This window comes from Mesoplodon bidens (assembly GCF_964165515.1).
Source record: "Mesoplodon bidens genome assembly, chromosome: 13".
NCBI classification, from domain to species: domain Eukaryota; kingdom Metazoa; phylum Chordata; class Mammalia; order Artiodactyla; family Ziphiidae; genus Mesoplodon; species Mesoplodon bidens.
Genome location: NC_138169.1, coordinates 10,939,526 through 10,967,217, shown reverse-complemented (window position 1 = coordinate 10,967,217; position 27,692 = coordinate 10,939,526). Strand labels below are relative to the sequence as shown.

The 27,692-nt window shown below is 45.5% G+C and overlaps 1 protein-coding gene across 1 annotated transcript in view; it reads left to right on the top strand.

Annotated features, from left to right (window-relative positions):
- Positions 1–27,692, top strand: part of SRRM4 (serine/arginine repetitive matrix 4) — a gene marked incomplete at both ends in the record, with an annotated part of 163,219 nt that overhangs the window by 105,477 nt on the left and 30,050 nt on the right. Inside the window, 5 exons of the mRNA XM_081252931.1 lie at positions 8,126–8,272; positions 18,052–18,138; positions 20,604–20,675; positions 23,571–23,597; positions 25,356–25,406. Coding sequence (XP_081109057.1) covers positions 8,126–8,272; positions 18,052–18,138; positions 20,604–20,675; positions 23,571–23,597; positions 25,356–25,406 — 384 coding nt within the window. The remainder of the gene's footprint in view (positions 1–8,125; positions 8,273–18,051; positions 18,139–20,603; positions 20,676–23,570; positions 23,598–25,355; positions 25,407–27,692) is intronic.

The following is a 27,692-nucleotide window of genomic DNA, read 5'->3' as shown; positions in this document are numbered from 1 at the left end:
GATTCAGTCGCATTCTTGGCACTTTGAACCCTCACTAGGCAAATAGGCAATTGACAGGCCAGCCTGTGAAGGGCAAAATGATCTGGGTGGACTGGGGGTGGATTGCAGGGCAGTAGGCTTGTGTTCTGTGATGAGAGTTCAAAACCCAGGCAGGCTGGGGGCCTGACCTGCCTGGCTGAGCTGGGTAAGAAGTGCTGATTTTTCTCCATATGGTTCTTTTGTCTTTTGACCTGAACTTGGGAACTGGATGGGGTTTTTGTTGGTTTTTTTTTTTGGCTGCGTTGGGTCTTCGTTGCTGCACGCACACTTTCTCTAGTTGCGGCGAGCAGGGGCTACTCTTCGTTGCAGAGCACGGGCTCTAGGCATGCAGGCTTCAGTAGTTGTGGCTCGCGGGCTCTAGAGCACAGGCTCAGTAGTCGTGGTACATGGGCTTAGTTGCTCCACAACATGTGGGATCTTCCCGGACCAGGGATCGAACCCGTGTCCCCTGCATTGGCAGGCGGATTCTTAACCACTGCGCCACCAGGGAAGTCCCAGGAACTGGACAGTTTTTGATATACAAGAGTGTTTACCATGCACATATACACATGTTCACATGCTCTCAGCCCTGGGAACTGAACTAAGCCATTCTCACCAGTTGCCTGAGGACAGAGGGTGCTAGAAAGCTGGATCAGTCCAAATCATTTGTAAAATCTACAACCTGGCTACTCAAAGTATGGTCCGTGGAGCAATAACATCACCTGGGAATTGGTTGGAAATGCAGAAGCTCAGGCCCTAACCCAGACCTACTTAATCGGCATCTGCATTCTATCAAGATCCCCAGGTGATTCACATACACGTGAAGGTGTGAGAAGCACCTGTCCACTTGGCCCTGAAGAACCTAGCCCTGTCTACCTCCTTAGTCTCAGCTCCTGTTTTTTTCTGCTCTCCCACATTCATTGCAGCATTATTTACAATAGCCAAGACATGGAAACAACCTAAGTGTCCATGGATAAAGACAATGTGATATATATCATATATGTATCTGATAGATAGATAGATAGGTGAAATGCAATTCAGCCATTAAAAAAAAGGAAACCCTGCCATTTATAACAACATGGATGGACCTTGAGGGCATTATGCTAAGTGAAATAAGCCAGTCTCAACTCTTACCTTCCATCCTCCACCCCAACTATCTCTTCCAACTTACTACTTCCTCTGCAGTTCCCTGAAGTCCATTGCTGTGTCTCGGTGCCTGGCCTTTGCACATGACCAATTTCCGTATATCTTTTAGGAAACTTTTCACAGCCACCTGCCCATATTCCCCAGGCTGGATTAGGTGCTCTTCCTGTGGTTCCATGGTTCTCCGAGCTTCTCTCCATCAGAGAACTGACTATACCATATTGTAATCCCCAGCTGAGGAATCAGTGTTCCTCTTCCAGGCTGGAAATTCCTGGAGGACACAGATAAGTTTTAGTTACTTTTGGGTCCTTGAAATCTGTTACCAAGTAGGCGTTCAGTAAACAGCTGTTGAATAAATGAATGAAATAATGAGGGAAATGCCAGCCTCATAAAACTTGTTTTCTTTCTCATTCAGTTCTTACTAAGCTGAGCGTCGTGGCTCCCCCATCCAGATGATGCCTCCCACGGTGGCTCTCTGGAATCCCTGATCTTCCCCCAAGCTCCTACACTTTCTCCAATTGTGATAGCAAAGCTCAGAGAATCGCAACTACCTCAGAGGATCCCCAACCAGGCTTAATTAACCTTGAAAAGGACTTGGTACCAAGACGTCAGGCCGGGATATTAACAGGACCCAGACTGAAGTCCCAGGAGCCAAGGCACAAATTAGCCACATCCATCTTGCCCAAGGGCTGGCTCAGCCCAACGATAAACCTTGGGTTCTCTGCTGGACTCGTGAGCTGAGGGTCTGCGCCTTCACTGTCTACTGAGGCGGGGAGACAGTAGGTGTCTGGCCAAGTGCAGGGACAAAGGCGGATCATTCACAGCCCTGGATGCAAGTGTAGAGCAAGAATCTTGGATGGGAAGCAAGTCCCTTTGCCTCCCGAGGTCTCAGTGTCTTCATGTGAGTAATGGGGTAAGTTCACCAAACTGACTGCCTTACCGAGAGCCTTGTCAGCATCTGTTGAGACACTGGATTTGCAAGTGTTCTATACCCAGGAGAAGCTATTAGTGGGATGGGGAAAGTAGGTGTCAGGGATGTCCCGAATCTAATGGCCAAGTGCCACTTCTATTTGTGGAATATGAGGTTCAGGCCAGAGGCTTGAGATACGGCCCCTTCTCCAAACACATGAGGCAAATCCCTGTCGTCCAGGGAAATTACTAACATTCACCCTATGCCCCCACTTATTATTTCCTTTTATTTTCAAAGTGTTTTCCAGATTGCGCTCCTTTTCTCTCAGCTGATTCTCATAAACAAGCAGGACATCTGGTGCTCTTGCCGTTTACTACCCCTGGGTCTCAGTTTCTCCATCTGTATAGTGGGGGTGGCCATGCCTGCTCCTGGGTTTCTTTGGAAGCTTCCATGAGACGACGCAGAGAAGGGCTTAGCCCGGTGTCTGGCACGGAGTAGGTGTTTGATAAATGCCAGCTGTTGTTTTGATCAAAGGACGTGGAAAGGGTACTGGACCGGGGGTCAGAAGGCCACAGTTCAAGCTGAAGCTCTGATGTGCGTCGCCCTGTGGCCTTGGGCAAGTCTCCTGTCTTCTTGGGACCTCAGTTTCCTCATTCTGCACAGAGGTGGGCAGGGGCCGGTGTCCTCACTCCCCTCCACCGTTGTTCGTCTCTGAGTCCCCAAACGGTGTTTAACTCACACTAGTGCTCGAGGCACCCAGCTGGCTGAGTGAGCACTTTATTGGAGTCAGGAGCTTTGATGGGGGAAGCAGCTAGGGAGCCAGTCATCTTGGAGAGTTTTGCGGAAAGTTCAGCCCTCTTATCAGAGGCTGTGAATCTGCTGGTTGCCATGACTACGGAGAGCAGCATCTAAGCTCCAGGTCGCTGATTAGCAGGAACCTAGCGGGAGGCCTTGAGGAATGCAGCACATGTGGCTCCCTCCCTCCTTCTGTGAAGTGGAGTGCGCTGGCCCTTGACTTCACTGTTTTAGCCGTCCCCTGAAGAGCTCGCCTTCTTTTAAGTATTTTTTTTAAGGCAACATCAAAGGGCTGCATGGAAAAAACGAGGCAGCTGCCTGTACTCCTCAGCAAGGATGGAACACAGAATTTTTCTTAAAGCCCTGCAAGGATGCAAAGCTGGAGGCAAAGAAGGAAGATGGGTGGGGCCAAGGGGGTGGAGGTACCATGGCTGAGGTCTGAGTCCACTGAAGTGCTGTGGGGCCTCAGACTGGTCCTTCTCCCTGGACCTCTGCTTCTTTATATGCAACGAGAGGTTGCATCTGACCTGTGGTTCTCACATGAGATTGGTCATCAGAATTGATTTGTAAATTCATTCATTCAACAAATGTTTCCTGAGCAAGAAGGCATGCTGTCTATGCCAGGCACTAGATCCTTGGGGATTCGCTGGTGAGAGAAGAGACTAGTTCCCGCTCTCAGGAAGCTTACATTCTAGTCCAGAAGACAAACGGTTAGCAAATAAACATGTAAAATGGTCATTTCAAATAGTAACAAGAAGGAAGGAAGGCACAGCAGGCCACTGTGAGGGTGGCCGGTGATGAGAGGAGCACGATTACATAAGGGAATAAGGGAGGGCTTCTCGGAGGAGGTGACATTTGAGTGAAAAGAAGGAGCCGGCCATGCAGATAGCTGGAGGAGGAACAGCATACCAGGTGGAAGGAACAGAAAGCGCAAAGGCTCTGAGTAAGGGCCCTGTTCCATTTGAGGAACATCAAGAAGGCCACGTGGCCAAAGCAGAGGAAGGGACAGGGAGAGGGCTAGGAGATGGGGTCTAGAGGGACAGAGGCCAGATCGTTCAGAGCCTTTTAATCCCAATAATCAGTTTGGATTTATTCTTGACGTAATAGAAGGTGAATTAGCTGGGATGTTTCTTTAAGTTGCAGGTTCCCACGTTTCATCCTTGGAGACTCTGATTTATTATGGCTATGATGGGACCTAGGAATCTGTATGTTTTTTAAAGCTCCTTAAGGGGCCTCTGATACTGTGCCCTGTTTAGCAGAGCCTGGACTACATGATCCCTGAGTCTCTTTCAGTTTTAAAAAAGCTAAGAAGCAAAGTATTAGAACACATTTAAAAAATCTTAAATGTTACATGAGGAAGGGTTCCTTTCATCTTTCCCTCACCACTCCCTGTCAGCCTGGTAGAATTAATTCTGGTTTTCTTTGTGTTATAATCCCAGGTGAGGTACCCAACACCAGGAAGGGGAAGCCAGTGCTATTGGGAAAAAAAAGAACTACCACATAGGGAGTGTCAAACTAAGCTGTAAGCTACAGCAACTGCATTATACGTCTCTCCTCATTAAACCATTGTCAGGGTTTCCATCCCTGATTCTCCACCCTGCTGCTGGCAGCGATGGATGAGGCATTGTCCCTGCCTTAAGCCTTGTCCGCCAGTGCCTGGCAGTAGTATCCCCCAGCTTTCCCTGCACTGGGGATAACCCACGCCTCTATTAGCACAAGTCACTGAGACCTTCCATCCAATGCCAGCACTATTTATCGTGTATTTATTCACTGCCAAACTCCTCACATCAACTCAGTTTCTGCCTAGTGCAAGGTTGCCTCAGGCACATATTTGTGTCTTGGTTTCCTGTAATGCTCCAGAAAGTCCAAAATTCCATTTTTGTGTGTGTGTCCAACTCAAGACTCTGCTGGGCAGTATGCATCCATTGATAAACTCGCTGATCACTAAGTCATTGCAATAGTCTCCCGTTCTCTTTCTTCCCTTCCTTTGAGTGTCCGAAGCCTGTGGAGTGAACCTTCTGAAATGTAAGCCAGACCACATCACCCATCTCAGCCGCATGGGACCCAAAGGTGTTCCATGACCTATGTAGTCCAGGCTTTGCTAAACCTGGCACAGTATCAGAGGCCCCCAAGGAACTTTTTAAGAATACAGATTCCTAGGTCCCATCAAAGACCTCATCTCTGACCTGTCCTCTTATCACTCTACCCCCTGCTTGCTATTCCTTGTATATGCCAAGTGTCTTTGAACTTGCTATTCCTTCTGCCTAGAACATACTTCCACTGATTGCAGATACCTGTATAGAAGTTGTATATTACTGAGCAACAAAATACTCCCAATCTTTGTGGCTTAAAACAACAATAAACAGTTATGTTTTGCAGTTTCTGTGAGTCAGGAGTTTGGCTGGGTGACTGACTCACCACTCTCGTGAGATGGTGGTCAGATGTCAGCCACGGCTGCTGTCTTATCTGAAGGCTTGACTGCGGCCGGAGGACCCACTTCCAGGGTGGCTCAGTCACATGGCTGATAGTGCTGGCTGTTGGCAGGAGGCCTCAGTTCTGTCACATGGGCGTCTCCACAGGGCTGCTTGAGTGTCCTCACAACGTGGCGACCAGCTTCCCTCAAAGTGATCAATCCAAGAGGACGAGGCAGAAGTTGCCTTCATGACCTAGTCTTGGAAGTCACATACCATCACTTTTAATTCAGGCTGTTCATTAAAAGTGAGTCACTAGCCCATCCAGTATTCACAGGGAGGGAAATTAGGCTCCAGCTTTTTTTTTTCTCTTTTTAAAATTTATTTATTTTTTATTGAAGTATAGTTGACTTACAATATTGTGTTAGTTTCAGGTGTACAGCAAAGTGATTCCATCATATGTGTGTGTGCATGTGTGTGTGTGTGTATACACACACACACACATACATAGATATTCTTTTTCAGATTATTTTCCCAAATAGATTATTACAAAATATTGAGTATAGTTCACTGTGCCATACAGTAGGTCCTTGCTGTTTATCTGTTTTCTATATAGTAGTGTGTATCTGTTACTCCCAAACTCCTAATTTTTCCCTCCCCCCGCTTTCCCCTTTGGTAACCATAAGTTTGTTTTCTATGTCTGTGAGTCTATTTCTGTTTTGTAAATAAGTTTATTTGTATTGGTTTTTTTAGATTCCACATACAAGTGGTGTCATGTGATATTTCTCTTTCTCTGTCTGACTTACTTCACTTAGTATGGTAATCTCTAGGTCCATCCATGTTGCTGCAAAAGGCACTATTTCATTCTTCTTTATGGCTGAGTAGTATTCCATCGTATATATACCACATCTTCTAGGATTCAGCTTTTGACGGTACGAGTGTCAAAGAATTTGTGAACACATTTTAAAACCAACACAAACTGCAAGGTTAGTCTCTGATCCTTCAAGTCTCCACTCTCTTGTTACTTCCTAAAAAAGGCTTTCCCTGATTATTGTATACAAAATAACAGTCACCCCGCTCCCATTTCCTAGCCCCATTCCACTGATTTATTCTCTCCATAAGTTATTACCAACAAATAAGCCATGTTGTTACTTTCTTGTGTGTTTATTACCTGCATCTGTAATCTTAACTCCATGATCTCAGGAAACACCTGTGTCTTGCTCACTGCATCGCCGTTCTTAGAACTGGCCTGGACACACTGCAGGCACTCAGGGAATAGGCGTTAGTGAATGTTGGGTTAGCCTTGGTTAGGACAAGTGCGGGAAGAGGCAAACCTTGCTGGAGACTGGGCAGAAACTGCAAGCTTTGAGTTATCTGAAAAGAGCCAGGGCGGCATTCCACACAGATAGACTGGAGGGAACGCAGGCATGGAAATGGAACCCTCGTCGTGGGAGAAGGGGTGCAGGGAGCTGTAGGGAAAACTGGAGTTCTGGTAGCATGGAGTTGGCAGGGAGGAGGGCTGGGCAGACCCGACTAGAATCTCCATCCTTCCTGGGCTTGAAGTGTCCCCCAGCTCTGCTTCTAAAGATGCACCGGTAAGCAGCTGACGGCGAAGGATGTGTTTTCTGCCCCTCCTTCAACATTGACCAGGCTTGGCCTGCGCTCCTGGCGGCCAGAAGGAGCAGGGGGCTTATCAGATGCATTCGTCCTGAGTCCTAACACCAGTCTTGATGCACTGGCTGCAGGAGCTCGGTGCAGGAGAAAGGCTAATGCCTTTGATCAATGCTTGACCTGGGACTTGCAGGCAGGGTGAGCAGGCAGGGATGCTCGCTGGGTGGTGCCAGATCCACCTATGGCTCTCAGACTCCTGACTGAATGACAGGAGCCAGGAGACTTGAGTGACAGCTTCTTCAAAGACTGAGTAACTAAGCAACTTCCTTCCCCTCTCTGGGACTCAGAGAAGGAGGTGGGATGCAGGTAATTTCCCTGTGTTATTTGGACCTCATCTCAGAGGCAGAGAAGAGAACTTCAGGCCTTCATGGGAATTGCCATCCCAAGTAGGTGTGCTCACACCTGCTAAGGACACCAAATGGGAGGTTTGGTTCACAGAGAAGTAAAGGGAAAGGGAAGTGATATTTCTTAGGCCTTCCTGTTTGCTTATATTATCTCATTTAATCTTCACAACAACTCAACAATATATGGACTGATATTATTCCCTATTTTATAGTTGAGGAAACTGCAGCTCAGAGAGGTTGAGGGACTGAACCCAGGACCTAGAGTTACTAAATCGTGAAGATAGTGTTTAAATGAAGCTGTCTCTGTGCCATACACAAATAAGGCAGAAAAGTGGGATAGAAATGGCAAAGGAGAGTTTGAACTAATCCTATGCTGCTTTGGCTTCCAATTAAGTCTTGAGGAAGGAAGTAAAATGCTGGTTTCCAGCCTCTCCCTGTGATTCAATCAGGTTAGGCTAGGCTATGCTGCAGTAACAAATAAATCCCTAAACCTCAGTGGCTTAACCTAACTAAGGCTTATTTCTGTCATGCAAAGTCTGATGTGGTCCAGGCATCTCTCCTCCATCAAGTAGCTTCACCTTTTGGAATGTGTGGCCTCCAAAGCCACTGTGACAGAGGGAGAGAGAGCTGGAGATGACACACAGATCTTACTGCCTCAAACTGGAAACGATACATATCACTCCATTCAGAGGCCATTGACCCTTGATGATGATATGGCCCCAGCTTAACTCGGAGGGAGGTTGGAAATATCCTGACATCTATGAATGTTTGATGAACCTTAAGAGTCTCTGTCATATCCTAACACTTTTGCCTCCTTATTGCCTCCCCTATAGGACAGAACCCCAGAGCAGCCCCATGGTCCCAGCTCAGGATGGACCCTCGGAAAAGCTGAGCCAGCCTCTGGCCACTGAGGTCTTGGGCTCCAACAGCTGGGAGAGAGGCAAAGCCTGCCAGGAGGCCAGTCCTGCCAGAGCACACAGGTGAGACCCTGCCCCCGCTCCCCTCTTCAACCTAACAGGGAAGTTCAACTTGAGGATGGAGAAATGAAGTTTGTCTCTCTGACCACTCTCCCCTTCTCGCTTTTGCAACTTCCTCTTTGAGATCCTTAAATCAGATCAAAACCCATCTGAGAATTAGATGGAAGCTATCAATGCCAAGAATACTCCCCAAATTCTGTGTACCATTTCAGAGGACTCATAGACCTCTGAGGCTTATGAACAGGAGTCTCTAGTTAAGAGCCTGAATCCTGAGGCAGTGGCTTAGGAAGCCAGAGCAGCTTTCATGGATGAAGTCTGCTCCTCCACGCAGGGTGCCCTCTACCCAGGCTGGCTATACAGGCTTTAGTTAGTTAGGCTGTGATTTCAATGAGGGAGAAACAGTTAAGTCCTATCAGCTTGAAGAAGTGAAGTTCAACATCAGTTCTGGAGCATTTTCCCCAGGAAACAAAAAAAAAATTGTTTCCATAAGAGGCTGAAGGAGATGGAGAGAGAAGGGGAGGGGAAGGGAATTTCCATACTTTCAAAACATTGACTCCTAGACAGCCAAAGGGGACTTAGTGTGTTGTAGGGACTTGCGTTCAAACCTGCACACCATCACTTACTAACTGAGTGACCTTGGGCAAGTTTGTTTTCTTGTGTGAGCCTCAGTTTTCACAACTATAAAATGGGGATATTGAGATCTAATTCTCAAAGTCGAGTGAAGACTAAATCAGATCAGGTGTGTACAGATCCTGACAGTGAGCCTGGAATATAAGAGGACCTTAAGATGTTAGTTGGAGTCTCATGGAGCCGGAAGAGAAGGTTCTCGACATGATAGTCTAAAAATGATGCTGTGTCGTCCATTCGATTGTAGAGTGTCCAGGCCCCTTGCTCCCTTCCCGTATCTGTGACCTGCTCTCTGACATGAGTAAAAACCACAATATTGATGATAAACCTATTGCTAGTGATAATCAAAATCATAATAATTATAATAATAGACACTACATTTACTGTAACTTGCTCCGTGCTGGTCCAGGGCACATCGCATGAGTAAGCTCCCTCGTTCCTTCTAACGAACTTAAGACACAGGTCTCATGTTTTTACCCATCTTACAGATGATGAAAATGATACTCATAGAGGCCGCCCAGCTAGGAAGTAATAGAGCAGTAGTTCAAATCCAAGTGTGTCTGTTTCTGGAGCCAGCATTCTTTTTGGCTGCATACTTCCCCTCCGTGTATCTGACCACTGTGTAGTGAACCACTGTATATGTGACCGCTGCATACTTAACCGCTGCATGTTTAACCACCCCTCATGTCACTGTGGTGCACTTAACCACTATTCCGGCCCTACCGCCCCAGTGTGTGCAAGGGCACACCCGGGAGACTGGTGCATGGAAAATAAAGAGGTAGAGGAAAGGCATTTGGGATTTAGGGAGGGGGTTAATTACCCCCCTCACAGACATCAAATCCATCCAGATTCAAGGGCTTTTTTTTTTTCCTAACAGTATGTTTTTTTGAGGTATAGTTAATTTGCAAAGTTGTTTTAGTTTCAAGTATACAGTAAAGTGATTCATATATATATATATTCTTTTTCAGATTCTTTGCCATTGTAGGTTATGACAAGATATTGAGTCTAGTTCCCTGTGCTCTACAGTAGGTGCCTGTTGCTTACCTCTTTTATAGATAGTGTGTATATGTTAATCCCAAACTCCTCATTTATCTCCCCCTCCCACCCCACTCCATAAGTTTGTTTTCTATGTTTGTGAGTCTATTTCTGTTTTGTAAAGAAGTTCATTTGCATCATTTTTTTAGATTCCACAAATAAATGATATCATATGATATTTGTCTTTCTCTGTAGGGCTTTTGGGTTTCATCTCATCACTTAAATCTGAGTTTAGGATAGTGGTTCCCAAACCTTGCTCCCCTGAGACCCTGGGGTATGAGAATGAAGTGACAATAATTGACAGAAACAATACAATCTTTCTCTATTTTATAAGACACATTTTTAAAAGGTCTTTTCTTTCTCCTTAAGCATTTATGCCTTAAATGTTTTCAGTTTTTCTCAAATTCCTGGCAGCTGTTACACTGGGAAGTGTTTATATGAAACAAGATGACTTAACACGTGTCTAAATTATTTCATCCATTCATCCCTCATTGGGTCACTCAACAAATGGTTATCAGGCTCTTACTCTGTGTCAAGCCCTCGTTAAAGGAAAAATTTGGAAGTGGCCTACCGTGCTTACACAAGAGGCCTGTCTGCTTCCTGGATATGTGTGCTGTGTTTCGTGCTTTATATAACATGTAAGTGTAGTTAAGTAGCTAGGTACTTAATCGGTATGATTTTTATTTTTAACCTGCTAAAAGTGACTCTCTTGAAACTGTTCTAGGTATGGTTATACGATTTTTATTGGCTGACAATGCGGAGACCTTAACATATATTCTAATCACTGTATCGTTTTTTTCTACTAACTCTAAATACCAGATTCTTAGAATGGAATTAATTATGGCAGCATTTTATGGTGTTTTGTAAAGAGTTGAGTAACTTCCAAAAGATCAGCCACACAAATAAGTGTGAAAAGGCAGCTGGTTTTATGGGAAAGCTCTCAGGCTAGGAATCACACAGGCCTCGATTCGAATTCCAACTTGGATACTTCCTTACTGTGCAGCTGTGAGCAAGACAATTCAACTCTCTTGAGCCTGGTTTTCTTCGCCTGTAGAATGAGACAGTAAAGATCAGAGCACCAACGGGGCGTGCCTGACGGAGACCCCAGTCCGCACGAGCGTCCTTTCGGAAATAACAGCTAGCAGTCGCCACTATGTTGACAGGCTTTTTGACCCTGATCCCCAGAAAGTTCTACAAGCTGTCATCTGAGTACCCCTTTAGGATTTGTTAGAAAGGAGACCCGACTGCAGCTGCTGGATTGCTGCCGGGCTGGGGGACAAGAACGAGGCTGGCCACCATTCAGCAGCAGACCCTCTCAAGACTGTCTGCTTGCCCTTGCTCCTGTTGGGTTACCACAGGTAGAAGCAGGAGACGGGCTCAGCAGCAGCCGACAGGCCATGACCCAGGAGGCGCAGTGAGGGACAGAGGTGCTGCTGTGTGGCTGACAGGGTCTTGGTGCTCCAGCCAGGTGTCAGGCCTGTGCCTCTGAGGTGGGAGAGCCGAGTTCAGGACATTGGACCACCAGAGACCTCCCGGCTCCACGTAATATCAAACGGCGAACGCTCTCCCAGAGATCTCCATCTCAGTGCTAAGACCCAGCTCCACTCAACAACCAGCAAGCTCCAGTGCTGGACACCCTATGCCAAACAACTAGCAAGACAGGAATACAACCCCACCCATTAGCAGAGAGGCTGCCTAAAATCATACTAAGGTCACAAACACCCCCAAAACACACCACTGGATGCAGTCCTGCCCACCAGAAAGACAAGATCCAGCCTCATCCACCAGAACACAGGCACCAGTCCCCTCCACCAGGAAGCCTACACAACCCACTGAACCAACCGTAGCCACTGGGGGCAGACACTAAAAATAACGGGAACTACGAACCTGCAGCCTGCGAAAAGGAGACCCAAAACACAGTAATTTAAACAAAATGAGAAGACAGAGAAATACACAGCAGATGAAGGAGCAAGGTGAAAACCCGCCAGACCAAACAAATAAAGAGGAAATAGGCAGTCTACCTGAAAAAGAATTCAGAGTAATGATAGTAAAGATGATCCCAAATCTTGGAAACAGAATGGAGAAAATACAAGAAACGTTTAACAAGGACCTAGAAGAACTAAAGAGCAAACAAACAATGATGAACAGCACAATAAATGAAATTAAAAATTCTCTAGAAGGAACCAATAGCAGAATAACTGAGGCAGAAGGACGGATAAGTGAGGTGGAAGATAAAATAGTGGAAATAACTGCCAGAGAGTAGAATAAAGAAAAAAGAATGAAAAGAATTGAGGACAGTCTTAGAGACCTCTGGGACAACATTAAACACATCAACATTGGAATTATAGGGGTCCCAGAAGAAGACGAGAGAAAGAAACAGACTAAGAAAATATTTCAAGAGATTATAGTTGAAAACTTCCCCTAATATGGGAAAGGAAATAATCAAGTCCAGGAAGCACAGAGAGTCCCATACAGGATAAATCCAAGGAGAAGCATGCCAAGGCACATATTAATCAAACTATCAAAAATTAAATACAAAGAAAAAATATTAAAAGCAGCAAGGGAAAAGCAACAAATAACACACAAGGGAATCCCCATAAGGTTAACAGCTGATCTTTCAGCGGAAACTCTGCAAGCCAGAAGGGAGTGGCAAGACATATTTAAAGTGGTGAAGGGAAAAACCTACAACCAAGATTACTCTACCCAGCAAGGATCTCATTCAGATTTGACAGAGAAATTAAAACCTTTACAGACAAGCAAAAGCTAAGAGAATTCAGCACCACCAAGTCAGCTTTTCAACAAATGCTAAAGGAATTTCTCTAGGCAGGAAACACAAGAGAAGGAAAAGACCTTCAATAACAAACCCAAAACAGTTAAGAAAATGGTAATAGGAACATACATATCGATAATCACCTTAAATGTAAATGGATTAAATGCTCCCACCAAAAGACATAGACTGGCTGAATGGATACAATAACAAGACCCATATATATGCTGTCTACAAGAGACCCACTTCAGACCTAGGGACACATACAGACTGAAAGTGAGGGGGTGGAGAAAGATATTCCATGCAAATGGAAATCAAAAGAAAGCTGGAGTAGCAATCGCATATCAGACAAAATAGACTTTAAAATAAAGAGGGCTTCCCTGGTGGCGCAGTGGTTGAGTCCGCCTGCTGATGTGGGGGACACGGGTTCGTGCCCCGGTCTGGGAAGATCCCACATGCTGCGGAGCGGCTAGGCCTGTGAGCCATGGCCTCTGAGTCTGCACGTCCGGAGCCTGTGTTCCACAATGGGAGAGGCCACAACAGTGAGAGGCCCGCGTAAAAAAAAAAAAAAAAAATTATTACAAAAGACAAACAAGGACACTACATAATGATCAAGGGAATCAATCCAAGAAGAAGATATAACAATTGTAAATATTTATGCACCCAACATAGGAGCACCTCAATACATAAGGCAAATGTTAACAGCCATAAAAGGAGAAATTGACAGTAACACAATCATAGTAGGGGACTTTAACACCCCACTTTCACCAATGGACAGATCATCCAAAATGAAAATAAATAAGGAAACACAAGCTTTAAATGATACATTAAATAAGATGGACTTAATTGATATTTATAGGACATTCCATCCAAAAACAGCAGAATACATTTTCTTCTCAAGTGCTCATGGACCATTCTCCAGGATAGATCATATCTTGGGTCACAAATCAAGCCTTGGTAAATTTAAGAAAATTGAAATCATATCAAGTATCTTTTCCTACCACAATGCTATGAGACTAGATATCAGTTACAGGAAAAATCTGTAAAAAATACAAACAAATGGAGGCTAAACAGTACACTACTTAATAACCAAGAGATCACTGAAGAAATCAAAGAGGAAATCAAAAAATACATAGAAACAAAAGACAATGAAAACACGACAACCCAAAACCTATGGGATGCAGCAAAAGCAGTAATAAAAGGGAAGTTTATAGCAATACAATCCTACCTCAAGAAAGAAGAAACATCTCAAATAAACAACCTAACCTTACACCTAAAACAATTAGAGAAAGAAGAACAAAAAGGCCCCAAAGTTAGCAGAAGGAAAGAAATCATAAAGATCAGATCAGAAATAAATGAAAAAAAAATTAAGGAAATGATAGCAAAGAGCAATAAAACTAAAAGCTGGTTCTTTGAGAAGATTAACAAAATTGATAAACCATTAGCCAGACTCATCAAGACAAAAAGAGAGAAGACTCAAATCAACAGAATTAGAAATGAAAAAGGAGAAGCAACAACTGACACTGCAGAAATACAAAGGATCATGAGAGATTACTACAGGCAAATATATGCCAGCAAAATGGACAATTGGGACAAATTCTTAGAAAAGAAGAAATGGACAAATTCTTGGAAAAGCACAACCTTCCAAGACTGAACCAGGAAGAAATAGAAAATATAAACAGACCAATCACAAGCACTGAAATTGAAACTGTGATTAAAAATCTTCCAACAAACAAAAGTCCAGGACCAGATGGCTTCACAGGTGAATTCTATCAAACATTTAGAGAAGAGCTAACACCTATCCTTCTCAAACTCTTCCAAAATATAGCAGAGGGAGGAATACTCCCAAACTCATTCTACGAGGCCACCATCACCCTGATACCAAAACCAGACAAAGATGTCGCAAAGAAAGAAAACTACAGGCCAATACCACTGATGAACATAGATGCAAAAATCCTCAACAAAATACTAGCAAACAGAATCCAACAGCACATTTAAAGGATCGTACACCATGATCAAATGGGGTTTATCCCAGGAATGCAAGGATTCTTCAATATACGCAAATCGATCAGTATGATACACCATATTAACAAATTGAAGGATGAAAACCATATGATCATCTCAATAGATGCAGAAAAATCTTTTGACAAAATTCAACACCCACTTATGATAAAACCCTCCAGAAAGTAGGCATAGAGGGAACTTACCTCAGTATAATAAAGGCCATATATGACAGACCCACAGCCAACATCATTCCCAGTGGTGAAAAACTGAAACCATTTCCTCTAAGGTCAGGAGCAAGACAAGGTTGTCCACTCTTACCACTGTTATTCAACATAGTTTTGGAAGTTTTAGCCACAGCAATCAGAGAAGAAAAGGAAATAAAAGGAATCCAAATCGGAAAAGAAGAAGTAAAGCTGTCACTGTTTGCAGATGACATGATGCTATACGTAGTGAATCCTAAAGATGCCACCAGAAAACTGCTAGAGCTAATCAATGAATTGGTAGAGTAGCAGGATACAAAATTAATGCACAGAAATCTCTTGCATTCCTATACACTAATGTTGGAAAATCTGAAAGAGGAATTAAGGAAACACTCCCATTTACCACTGCAACAAAAAGAGTAAAATACCTAGGAATAAAACTACCTGAGAAGACAAAAGACCTACCTGTATGCAGAAAACTATAAGACACTGATGAAAGAAATTAAAGATGATACAAACAGATGGAGAGATATACCATATTCTTGGATTGGAAGAATCAACACTGTGAAAATGACTATACTACCCAAAGCAATCTACAAATTCAGTGCAATCCCTATCAAACTACCAATGGCATTTTTCACAGAACTAGAACAAAAAATTTCACAATTTGTATGGAAACACAAAAGACCCTAAATAGCCAAAGCAATCTTGAGAAAGAAAAACAGAGCTGGAGGACTCAGGCTCCCGGACTTCAGACTATACTACAAAGCTAGTCATCAAGACAGTATGGTACTGGCACAAAAACAGAAATATAGATCAATGGAACAGGATAGAAAGCCCAGAGGTAAACCCATGCACATATGGTCACCTTATTTTTGGTAAAGGAGGCAAGGATATACAGTAGAGAAAAGACAGCCTCTTCAATAAGTGGTGCTGGGAAAACTGGGCAGCTACGCATATAAGAATGAAATTAGAACACTCCCTAACACCATACATAAAAATAAACTCAAAATGGATTTGAGACCTAAATGTAAGACCGGACACTATAAAACTCTTAGAGGAAAACATAGGAAGAATAATCTGACATAAATCACAGCAAGATCTTTTTTGATCCACCTCCTAGAGTAATGGAAATAAAAACAAAAATAAACAAATGGGACCTAATGAATCTTTAAAGCTTTTGCACAGCAAAGGAAACTATAAACAAGATGAAAAGACAACCTGCAGAATGGGAGAAAATATTTGCAAACGACTCAACAGACAAAGGATTAGTCTCCAAAATATATAAACAGCTCATGCAGCTCAATATTGAAAAAACAAACAACCCAATCAAAAAATGGGCAGAAGACCTAAATAGACATTTCTCCAAAGAAGACATACAGACGGCCAAGAAGCACATGAAAAGCTGCTCAACATCACTAATCATTAGAGAACTGCAAATCAAAACTACAATGAGGTAACACCTCATACCGGTCAGAATGGGCATCATCAGAAAATCTACAAACAACAAATCCTGGAGAGGGTGTGGAGAAAAGGGAACCCTCTTGCACTGTTGGTGGGAATGTAAATTGATACAGCCACTATGGAGAACAGTATGGAGGTTCCTTTAAAAACTAAAAGTAGAATTAACCATATGATCCAGCAATCCCACTACTGGGCATATACCCAGAGAAAACCATAATTCAAAAAGACACATGCACCCCAATGTTCATTGCAGCACTATTTACAATAGCCAGGACATGGAAGCAACCTAAGTGTCCATCGACAGATGAATGGATAAAGAACATGTGGCACATATATACAATGGAATATTACTCCGCCATAAAAAGAAACAAAATTGAGTTATTTGTAGTGAGGTGGATGGACTTAGAGTCTGTCATACAGAGTGAAGTAAGTCAAAAATAGAAAAACAAATACTGTATGCTAACACATATATATAGAATCTAAAAAAACAAACATGGTTCTGAAGAACCTAGGGGCAGGACAGGAATAAAGATGCAGATGTAGAGAATGGACTTGAGGATGGGGGAGGGGGAAGGGTAAACTGGGACGAAGTGAGAGAGTGGCATGGACACATATACACTACCAAATGTAAAATAGATAGCTAGTGGGAAGCAGCCGCATGGCACAGGGATATCAGCTCGGTGCTTTGTGACCACCTAGAGGGGTGGGATAGGGAGGGTGGGAGGGAGACGCAAGCGGGAGGAGATATGGGGATATATGTATATGTATAGCTGATTCACTTTGTTTTAGAGCAGAAACTAACATACCATTGTAAAGCAATTATACTACAATAAAGATGTTAAAAAAAATCATAACACCCTCAAAGTGCTTTTGTGAGCATCAACGTATATAAAACATTTGGTGCATAATAAGTGAATAAACGGTAGCTGTGTTGTTACTAATAATGACGGTAACATTTTATTAATAATCTATTTTCCCAAAGAGGTTCAGCTGGGTTGGCATGTTTCAATTCCCAAGCAGTTTTTCATCCGAAACCATATCTTTTTGCCATGGGATAGTGCTTAAAAAAAAATCCCTGGAGCCTGCCCCAATTATAAAAGGAGATAACTTGACTTCATTTAACTGCAGCCTGAGCCTTTGAATTTAATTGAACAGCAAATAATTATTCCTGAAGAGTGGAGATTTTTGAGGTTCCGTGGAGCGATATAAGAAATGTATCTTGTTACATTATACCTTGGCAAATATACTTTTAATAATCAGCTGCTACTTAACCTACCTTCTGCCTCCTATTTAATTTCCAGCAGGAACTACAGACACGATGTATGGGGGAGAGAGGGTGCTGAACTGCCGATTAATTATTTAAAAACTGATTTATTTACCAAGGTGAGCCATTTGCAAATTCAGTAATAAATCTATTAAGGAGCAGTTAACCTCTGTAACTCTGATTTAACTAATCAATTGATGTTTGGGTAACGTACAGCATCTGTCTCATTAGGTCAGCATTAACTCCTTATTTGAGGCATTTAATCTGAAGTGTAACCAAATCAGCCATGAGGTGGTAATTAAGTATTCCGTATGCGTCCTTCACCCTCCAAGGAACTGGATCCTTTCCCAGCTGCAACAGCCCTGATTGGGGGTTTGGGGAACCCTGTGTCCTCTAATACCCAGTTCTGTTTTCCCCTCAGTGCCTCCCAAGGCAAAGACTTGACGCCACCCCCTTCCTCCAGGGGGAAGAAGAAAAAGAAGAAAGCTACTCGGAAGAAGAGAAGGAGGTGAGGGCCCCAAGGGACATGGAACACTGAAGATGGGGGAATGGACAAAAGAGGGGTAATAAGGGCTTTGGAGTCAGACAGTGACTCCCCTGGGATTCAGATCCCCTCTGTGCCTCTTAACTAGCTGTGTGACCTTGGGCAAGTCACTTCACCTCTCTGAGCCTGTTTCCACTTCTATGAAATGGTGGAAATACCTGCCTCTTGGGGTTTTATGAGAATTAGGTGAGAAAATGGATGTGGAAGCAGCTGTCACAGTGCCTGGCACATAGTAAATGACTAGTCTGAAGCATAGTTATGACCATGAGTATTTACTTATTTATTTATTTTTGGAGACCTCACGTATGTGAGCGGCTGTACCAAGCATTGTGATCTCCATGATCTCTTTTACGCTTGACCACGATCTAGCAGGCAGGCGTTATTATCCCCATTTTATTTTTATTAAAAAATTTTCCCAGTTTTATTGAGATATAATTGACCTATAACATTGTATTAGTCCCAGGTTACAGCGTCATGATTTGACATGTGTTTATATTGCTAAATGATTACCACAGTAAGTGTGGTTAACTTATCCATCACCTCATATAGTTACAATGGTTTTTTCTTGTGATGAGATCTTTTAAGATCTAATCTCTTAGCAGTACAGTGTTGTCAACTTTAGTCACCATGACTCATTTCTCTTATAGCTATTATCCCCATTTTAGAGATGAGAAAATAAGTCTCAGAGAGGAGGTGACAGAACCTACAGACACTTGATTCCAGGCTCCTCAGTTGCTTCCACCACACGCAAATGCCAAGGATAATGGACTTTATATTTTTGGCCAGCTATTGACTCTTTTGTACCCTGTGAGGTTTTTCTATGTACAATACCTTTTAATTTTTTTGTATTTAAAAATATTGTCAGATTTTCTTCTAGGCTGTCAATCCCTAGACTAAAAGCAGGTTCAGTGTTCCACACCCCAAGGGGTGGTCAGAGAGAGATGTTCCTTAGAGGGGCGAGTTAAAAATCCCAGCAAACCTTGGAGGCAGTATTTGAAGAAGCCTGCAGGGGGCAGCAGAGAGCAGAGTCTGGATGACTCAGGCCCTAACTTGAGGTTTTCTGGGGCCCTGTTCCCTCCACACCCCTTTCACCTAGTTCTAAGGGGCTAGGCCCAAAGAGGACCCAGAGGGGACTGTGAATGAAGACCCTGAGTTCCAGCCATTCTAGGGCGAGGGGTGGAATTGGGGTAAGTGGCCTGAGCTTCCTGATTTTAGGTATGGATAGGAGAACATGTCAAAGAAGGCAACCAGAGGGATCAGGCTCCCATCATTCATTCATTCATTCATTCATTCAGTATGTCCAGTGAGCAGTCTTTGGGGACAAGTGCTATGATTCCCTAAGTCCAATTGTTTCTCAACCCTGCATCTCCCCCTGCAGACATGTTTTATTTGACCTGCAAAGTGTTTTTTGTCTTTTTAATTGGTGGCCATATTTTAAAACCAGGAGATGTCATACGACAATATGTTTTTCTGGCAACTCCTATTCAAAAGGCAGGAGCTCTAGAAGTCCAGGCCTGCATTCCTCCCTGGGACCTTCAGCTGATCTGAGAAGCAGCCATACCCCTGGGTCAGGTGCTCTCTGGTTCACCACAGGCCTCACCACTCCCTACTGACTCCCTGCTCCCCACCCCAGCCCCCCGCAACCTGCTGCATCCATTTAAGCTATCTGCGAGGCAGGCCTGTGTTGGCATTGAGTTTGCAGCTCCTGATACGCTTCAACCTTGGTATTTTATCAGTGGGAGAACAGGAGACTTGGAGTGAGCAGTGACATGCCCGAGGTGACTTATAAATTAATGGTAGAGTCAGAATTGGACCTCGGGTTACCCGAACGTCAGCCTCGAGTCATAATCATGATTCTAGGGCGTCTCTGTTTCTCGGGTTACCCCTTCATGGCACCACCGTGCTGAGTGCATCCTGGCAAGATCTCCTGCAGGGGTTTGGTCTTACCAGGGAGACACAGGGTGGAGCAGAAGAGAGACCTTTAAAGTATGTGCAGTTTTGGAAGAGGGCAGCAGACAAAAAGAAACATTTATGGCCTGACCAGGAGGGCAGCTATGGGTGCTATAGTGATTGAGAGCAAAGCCCTTGGGATCAGTGAGTCTTCAGTTTGAATCTCAGCTCACCCACCTTCTTAGCTGTGTGTCTTTGGGCAAGTCACTTTACCTCTCTGAACCCCGCTTTCTCTGTCTGAAAAGGGAGGGTAGCAATTGTACCTACCTAAGAAGTGTGTGGAAGGATTAAATGAGATAATACCTGTAGTAAAACACATGGTAACATTTGAAACAAATGCAAACTAACTCTACAAATTATCATCCTGGATGTGTGTTACTGAAAGAGCTGAGGCATGTCTGGGGGCTGGAGAAGGGTCTCTATGAAGCCAACCCTGGCCCTCAAAGCCTCCCTCTGAAGTGCGTCTCCCCTCCCCGCAGGTCCCCATCATACAGCCCATCGCCTGTCAAGAAAAAGAAGAAGAAAAGTTCCAAGAAACATAAGAGACACAGGTACTGTCCTTCCTCCTCTGCAAATAAACAGGGATGTTCCCGCTGCGGTGAGGGTGGAGGTGACCGTGGATGGCACTGAAAGGTCATTTGGAAGACTATCATTTCATTTATAAAAAATACTCATCTATGTGTTGTCATGTATTTGTATCTCATCTAACTTGGGACTCTGGTTGCAAGGACCAGAGGCCCACTCATGCTAACTCAGGCCAGAGGGGAATTTGTTCTAAGGAGACAAGGAATGTCTCAGGGACCAGCCAGGCCTCAGTGAGGGGCTAGAACCGCTGAATGGAAAGCTGACACAACCCAAGCCGAACCCCCCAGTGCACACAGGGGGACGTGGACCCTGCACCCTGTTCCTGTCTCTTCATGTTGCAGACCCAGCCACAGGAAGATGCTGTATCTCTCAGTCTTGTTCCTCATTCTAAATTCCCAAGGAGAGACCTTTCCAGCTATGTTGGTTGGTCCAACTATGTCCTAGAGAATGGGATCCTGTGAAACATGGCTTCTGGATCGTACACCCTTGTGGACAGCGGTTAAGGGGCACTAGGAACTGGATACACAGTCCCAAAGGAGCTCACTATACACATGTGCATGTACACACACACACACACACACACACACACACACACACACACACACACACACACACACACACACACACACACACACACACACACACACACACACACACACACACACACACACACACACACACACACACACACACGCGCTTGTGGGGAAAAATAAAAGACACGAAGGCTATACACCAGAGGTCTCAAATCTGTGGTTAATGGGCCGAGCCAACATTTTATAATTGAAAGATTTCACAATACAAAAATCAAAGTTTTCCTGCTCGTCTGTAAAATCAGAAGCTCTCTCTTCATTGGACCAGTTTTCCCACAGGCAGCCATCAGCTGGAGCTGATGAGTCGCTGTGCGTTTAGACAGAGCGGAGGTGCCGCCCTGTCCCCACCTAACCTGCTCCCCTCCATCTGCACACATTTACAAAGCTTGTTTGGCCCCCTGGGCTCAGAGAGTTTGAAGCTGTCTTTGTAAGTTAAGATATTTGCCGTGGTTGGCTGTGGATGACAGGGAAAGAGGGGTTTCTATTTCATTTTTGCTTACCTGTGTCTTCCAATTTTCCTACACGGGTGGTGGATTATTTGTGCAATTAAACCATCACAGCAGAGCAAAAGGTAAGAGGTCATTTGGGTTCCCCCTCCCCGCCGCATCTCACCCTCTCGTTCAGAGTAGCACCCACATGGCTTTTCCCAACCCAGGGGTGTGGTCGCCTTTCAGCCCTTGTTGCCAGAAAGGTCTCAACTCAGTTTGGGCTCACCGATTATGTCTACCACCTGCCCAGACACACCAACTGATGCTCTCTGAGTTTGTGCTCAAGACAAGGTGTGGGTGCAAACCAATTGTAAAATGTTGCTAATTGGGTGTTTGAAGCTTCCCCAACACAGAGTCCTTGGTGGAGGCAGGGCCTGCCTGCGACCGCAGACGGCCCTCTCGTCACCTTCCTATGCTGAGCAGTTTGTCCCAGTTTAGGGGTTGGATGGGAAGCAGGAACATTTTTCTATGTGGATCTTGGGAGCCAAGTGGCTTCTGACTCAAGGGCTTCTTCTCATGGGAAAGAGACTAGGCCAGAGGGTTAGAAACAGGCTTTCTTTCTGGGGCCTACCGTTGGCCCAGGGGTTGTTGGCGGTTTAGAGGGAAGGAGGACCATAACATGGGGAATTAGGAGGGGGAAGTACAGGCGCCAGTTCTTCCCAAACCTCGTCTACTGAGCATCACTCTAATTCTAGTCCATCTTCTCCACGTTCTTGACATGTTTGCTTAGTGATGGTTGACCTTTTGGAGCTGGGATGTAGGGGTAGAGGATGCATTGAGCTTTTTTTTCTCCCTTTCAATTAACTAAGCCTTCGGGGTTAAAAATATATATATATATCCCATTTTCCACATCTATTTATTGAATACCCATTGTATGTCATGAAGTAGGATTCAGGGCCCTGAGAACAGAACAGCGACCAGAACCCAGTCCCTGCCCTCAAGTTGCTCACATTCTAGTGGGGAAAATGGTAGTCATATTACGCAGAAGTCTGTACCGTAGTGAGGCTAAGCTCAGAAGCTCACCCAGGGTTTGTGGAAACAGAGAGGAGGCACCAAACCAGCCTGAGTGGATTGGAAACTGCTACCAGGAGAAGATGACATCTGTGTGGGGCTCGGAAGAACGAATCGGGGTTACATAGGTGAAGCTGTGTGGCCCTTGGCAACTTAACTAACTTCTCTGAGCTGCAGTGTCTTTGTTAAATGGTTGTTAATAGTACTTCACAGGTTTGGGGGAGAGATTGAATGAGATTGTATGTGAGACATGCTTAGCACGGAGCCTGGCCACCAGTAAAGAGTTCCACATGTGGAAGTCGGTTGTCCCATGAAGATGAAAATGATGATGATGATGATGATGAAGAATACACAGCTAGGGAGAGAAAAGACCAAAGTGAGACTTGGGGGAAGGGGAGAGGCAGAGGGACTCTCTCCTGGCCCCTCATGCAACCTTGTCCAGGACAGGCTTACTGACAAATTTGGGTGAGGATTGAAACACTGGTAGGTTGTGACCTGGAAATTCAAAATGCAAACCAATGTTTGCCATATGATCTTCAAATCTAAAAGAAGAGGAGGATTTGCTAGGTGTCCGGGTCCCCTTGTAGCCTGATCACAAATGCACTGATACATCCATCCCAGGAAAAGAAACTTCAGACTCACGTTTATTTTCTTCCCTCCCTCCGTTCCCTTCTTCCCTCTTCCTTCCTCTCTTTCACTCCCTCCCTCTCTCTCTCCTTTCCTTCCTCCCTCCCTCTCTCTCTTCCTTTTTTTTTTTTTTGCCCTCTATCAGGTCATTCTCCAAGAAGAGAAGGCACAGGTAAGCATCCTGTTGCCTCTGGCTGCCTGCTTAGCTTTCTGCTTTCCTAATCAGGTTTAGGCAGCATCTAGGGTCAAGCTCTCTGCCTCTACCTCTGTGTTCACGCCCCCTTCATCTTCCTGGGCCTCAGTTTCCTCTGAAATGAAGGCCATGATCTGGTTTCCCTGAAAGTTCCAAGGCAGACTTTCAGTTTCCCCCAGGCCAGATGGTTGCTGCCGGACCAGCTCCTACCGATTCCTCTCCCTGGCAGGTCTCGCCACCCTTGCCAGAGTCTGTTTGTTTGACCGCTGGTTGAAATCGTGGGTTGGGGCATGTAGAGAAGCATCAGCCCCAGACACCCCACCAAAGCCTTCCCAGATCCTAGCCAAGGGACAGAGGCCGAGTGCTAGAAGCACAGGGTGAGCACAAATAACGCTGTCACCTGTGGGGTACTCACTGGAAATTAGATCCTGTGCTAAGCCTTTTCCATGTGTGTGTGTATTTAATCTCCATTAATCCCCATCACAATGCTGTGCGGTGGATATCCTTATTATTTCCAGTTTACAGATGAAGAAAGTAAGACTCAGGAGGTGTGGCAGGCGTGTCCACAGACACGGTCAGAAGGTGGCAGAGCCAAAACTCAAACCCAGATCTGTCAGACAGATCAGGACACCCTTCCGGGGCTTCCAAAATACCGATAGCACAATTCCAGCAGCTGGCAGAGTGCAGAGGCCTTTCGTTCATTCAGTTAACAAGTAGACACTGATAACCAATGTCATCCATCCACTCAGCCCAACAGCTTGAGCAATGGCCCCATTTTAAGGGCAAGGAAACTGGGTCTCCAAGAGGACAGGTAACCTGCCTGATGTCACACAGCAACTCAGCAGCAGAGCCAGGATGTGAACTTGGATCATTCAGTGAGGTCCTGGGCTCTCCACCTCCCAGGCTGAGTCCCAAACTCATGTCAAGGTGCGATTTCAGTTGGGTGAAATCAAATTTTCTCCTTCCCAGGACTTAGGTCAGTGAAACGTTCCTGGTGACCCTCTGAAGCCGATCTGGCTTGAACTACCAAATAGTGTTCGCCCTCTGGGGCCTCTATTGGATGACGCTGAGTCATCACTGTCCACTCTGCCCACACCCCAGTACTGTGACTTTAAAAGAAAACAGATACTTGAACATTCACGAGCAGAACGTTTCAGAATCTGCCAAGCTTCATGAGGCTTTAGAGCAGCTCCCTGGATATTCCATTCTTTTCTCTTAGAAATTGATTGAACAGCCGTCAAGAGGATGGGCCCTGGGGACCCATGGGCTGGGGCCACTTCCCACCTCAGCTGTGTGATCCTGGTTAAGTTTCGTAGCCGGTCTAAGGCTCAGTTTCTACTTCTGGAAAAGGAGTGCTTATTAAACGTGCCACTGCCCATAGGGTGTAGGACAGTGAAATGAGCTTATTGCCAAGAGGTACTGGCACAGCGCTTACCTGATGAGAAAGCCTCACAGCCTGGCAGATATGATTACCTCTGCTCCTGCTGTTATTATGAAGCTGCCAGCGCTGACCTGAGCATCCTCTGTGCCCCATCCCCAGTCTGTGTGTGTGGGTTGGTGTGTCTAGCTGAACCCACTGGGTGAAAACGTTGGCAGCAACTGCTCTGATCTTAGAAATGATCAGTGTCCATTCCCAAACTGCCTGAATCTAGTGACCACCGTGTGATAAGCAGTTTGACTGCTTTATCTTTCGCTAGAATTTTGCATCTTTCGGTTAACTGGCCATTTCTCATTCAGCTCCTCCAGCCCAAAAAACAAAAGAAGGGAAGAGAAGAGGCACAAAAAACAGTAAGTAGATTCCACCTGCAACATACTGTCCAGCTTGGGGAGGTGGGGGACTGACCTGTGAACAGCCAGAGGGTTAGAATTGCCAAAGAAATGGGGACCGGGAGAGGTGGGTGGGCGAGCAAGAGGGGAGAAGGAAGGGGAAGACAGAACGGTGTGTAGACCTGCAGTTGTGGGTTTGTCATGCATGGGTGCATAAGGTTGTGTATGTGATGTGTATGCATGAAAGTGAACGGTGTGCATGTGTGTGCCCATTGTGTGTGAATTCTGTGTTCCTGTGTGCGTTGTGTAATGTTTGTACGTGGTGCGTGTGTGTAGCGTGCACTCTGTAAATACTATCTGTACATTCTTCCATCGTGCAAACATTTGTGTGCAATGCAGGTGCATTGTGTGTGGGGGGGGTCTATATCTGTGTTCACACGAATGCATATGTGTGCCCGTGCTTACGTGAGCATGAACTTGAATAGCATGCATGTAGGTGCCCTGTCTGCTACTGTGTGCTAGTTCGGTGCCCTCGGCGTTTGCACCACTTAATCTGTGTGCATTACTCACAGGGAGGGTGCGGGATGGGGTTTACCTGTGCACACGTGTGCTGTGTGTGCACAGGTGGGTAAGGGGGCATGATCACATGTGTGCACACACGTGTGTGTGCATGTGAGTCCCAGCCCCAGCCTCTGGGCTTAGAGCATGGAGATATCAGGGGAGCTCCTACCCCTGGCCTCAGGTCCTAGCTGGTTCACGGTTTATAGCTGGTAGTAGAAATTCAAATCAGCCAGCGCTGCCCGAAGAGTTCAGTTCCCAGCCAAATTAAAAGTAAATTTGGTTACAACCCATCTACTTTATGCCCTTGCAGATGTTAGTGAGTGTGTTTTCCAATCAACTAACGTTTTATCTCCCACCAAGAAGCTTCTAAAGCGAGAGTCAAAGGCAATGGGATGAAAGTCAGTGGGCTGCTGGGGAGGGAAAAGAGGAAGCAGGGCGTGGCGCTCAGCTTGGCCGGCCCGAAGCGCCTCCTCACCCAAGGTCAGTGCGAAAGAGGGCATTTCAGGCACCACCACGGGGGCCTGGGGAACGCTCCAGAAGGAAGCGATAGAGCTGTGAGTTAGCTCAGGGAAGAACTTCCCAATCATCAAGCTTGTTCAGGTCACGTCAAGAGGCAATCATTGGTCATCTGCACAGAGTGTACGCTCACGCTAAGCACAGACAGAGCCTGTTCTCAGAGACTTCAGCATGGCTTGTCCGTGGAGCTGTGGTCTAGACAGTCACTGAGCTGGGGGCTGCGCCCAGACCCCAAGAGTTCTGGGAAGATCATGACAGAGGCACGGACTGCCTGCCTGAGGGCAGCAAGGTGGCCACCCTGCCCAGCGCCAAGAGTTGGACGAGTCTCAGAAATCACTAGCAGGACATAAAAGAAGGTTGTGAAAGCCAAAAAACAAGAGTCAGGAGAGGGAGAAGCAAGAAACGCAAGGCACCCCTGAGATCAGGTGGTTGTTCTTGCCCAGATCCATGGTTAGTTAAGGCGGCTTTTAAACAGGGGACCGCTGGAGTAACTTACTTCCTCTTATTCAGAATCCCTTAGAGAGGCCCTAACAGGTGTCAGGCCCTGTGTGGGGCCCGAGGACAGAGATTAGACAGATGTGCCTCCCGGCCTCGAGGAGCTCGCAGCAGGACACCGGGGACAGATGTGGGACAGGTCACAGCACAGCAGTGGCAGATGGAAGCCCTGGGTGAGGTGGGAGCCCGGGTGCAGGAAAGAGGGCGTGGTGGTGAGGGGAGGCTTCCTGAGGGGGGGCGGCTTAGGCTGGGGCAAAGGATGGAGGTAACCATTCTAGGCGGCAGGTTAGGCAAGTGGTTTAATCTCTCTGTGCCTTGGTTTCTGCATCTGTAAAATAGGAGTAATAAGAGATTCCACTTTGTAGGTTGTTATGAGGAGTAGATGAGTCCATTTAAGGAAAATGCTTAGAACCCAGTGCCTGGCAGGCAGTGTGTGTTAGAGACGGGTTACTACCGTCACCGTCACCATCCCCATCACCATCATCCCCATCACCATCACCATCCCCATCATCATCACCTTCATCCCCATCCCCATCACCATCATCACCATCCCCATCATCCCCATCATCCCCATCATCACTATCATCATCACCTTCATCCCCATCCCCATCACCATCATCACCATCCCCATCATCCCCATCACCACTATCCCCATCACCATCCCCATCACCACCATCCCCATCACCATCCCCATCATCACCACCATCCCCATCACTACCATCCCCATCACCACCA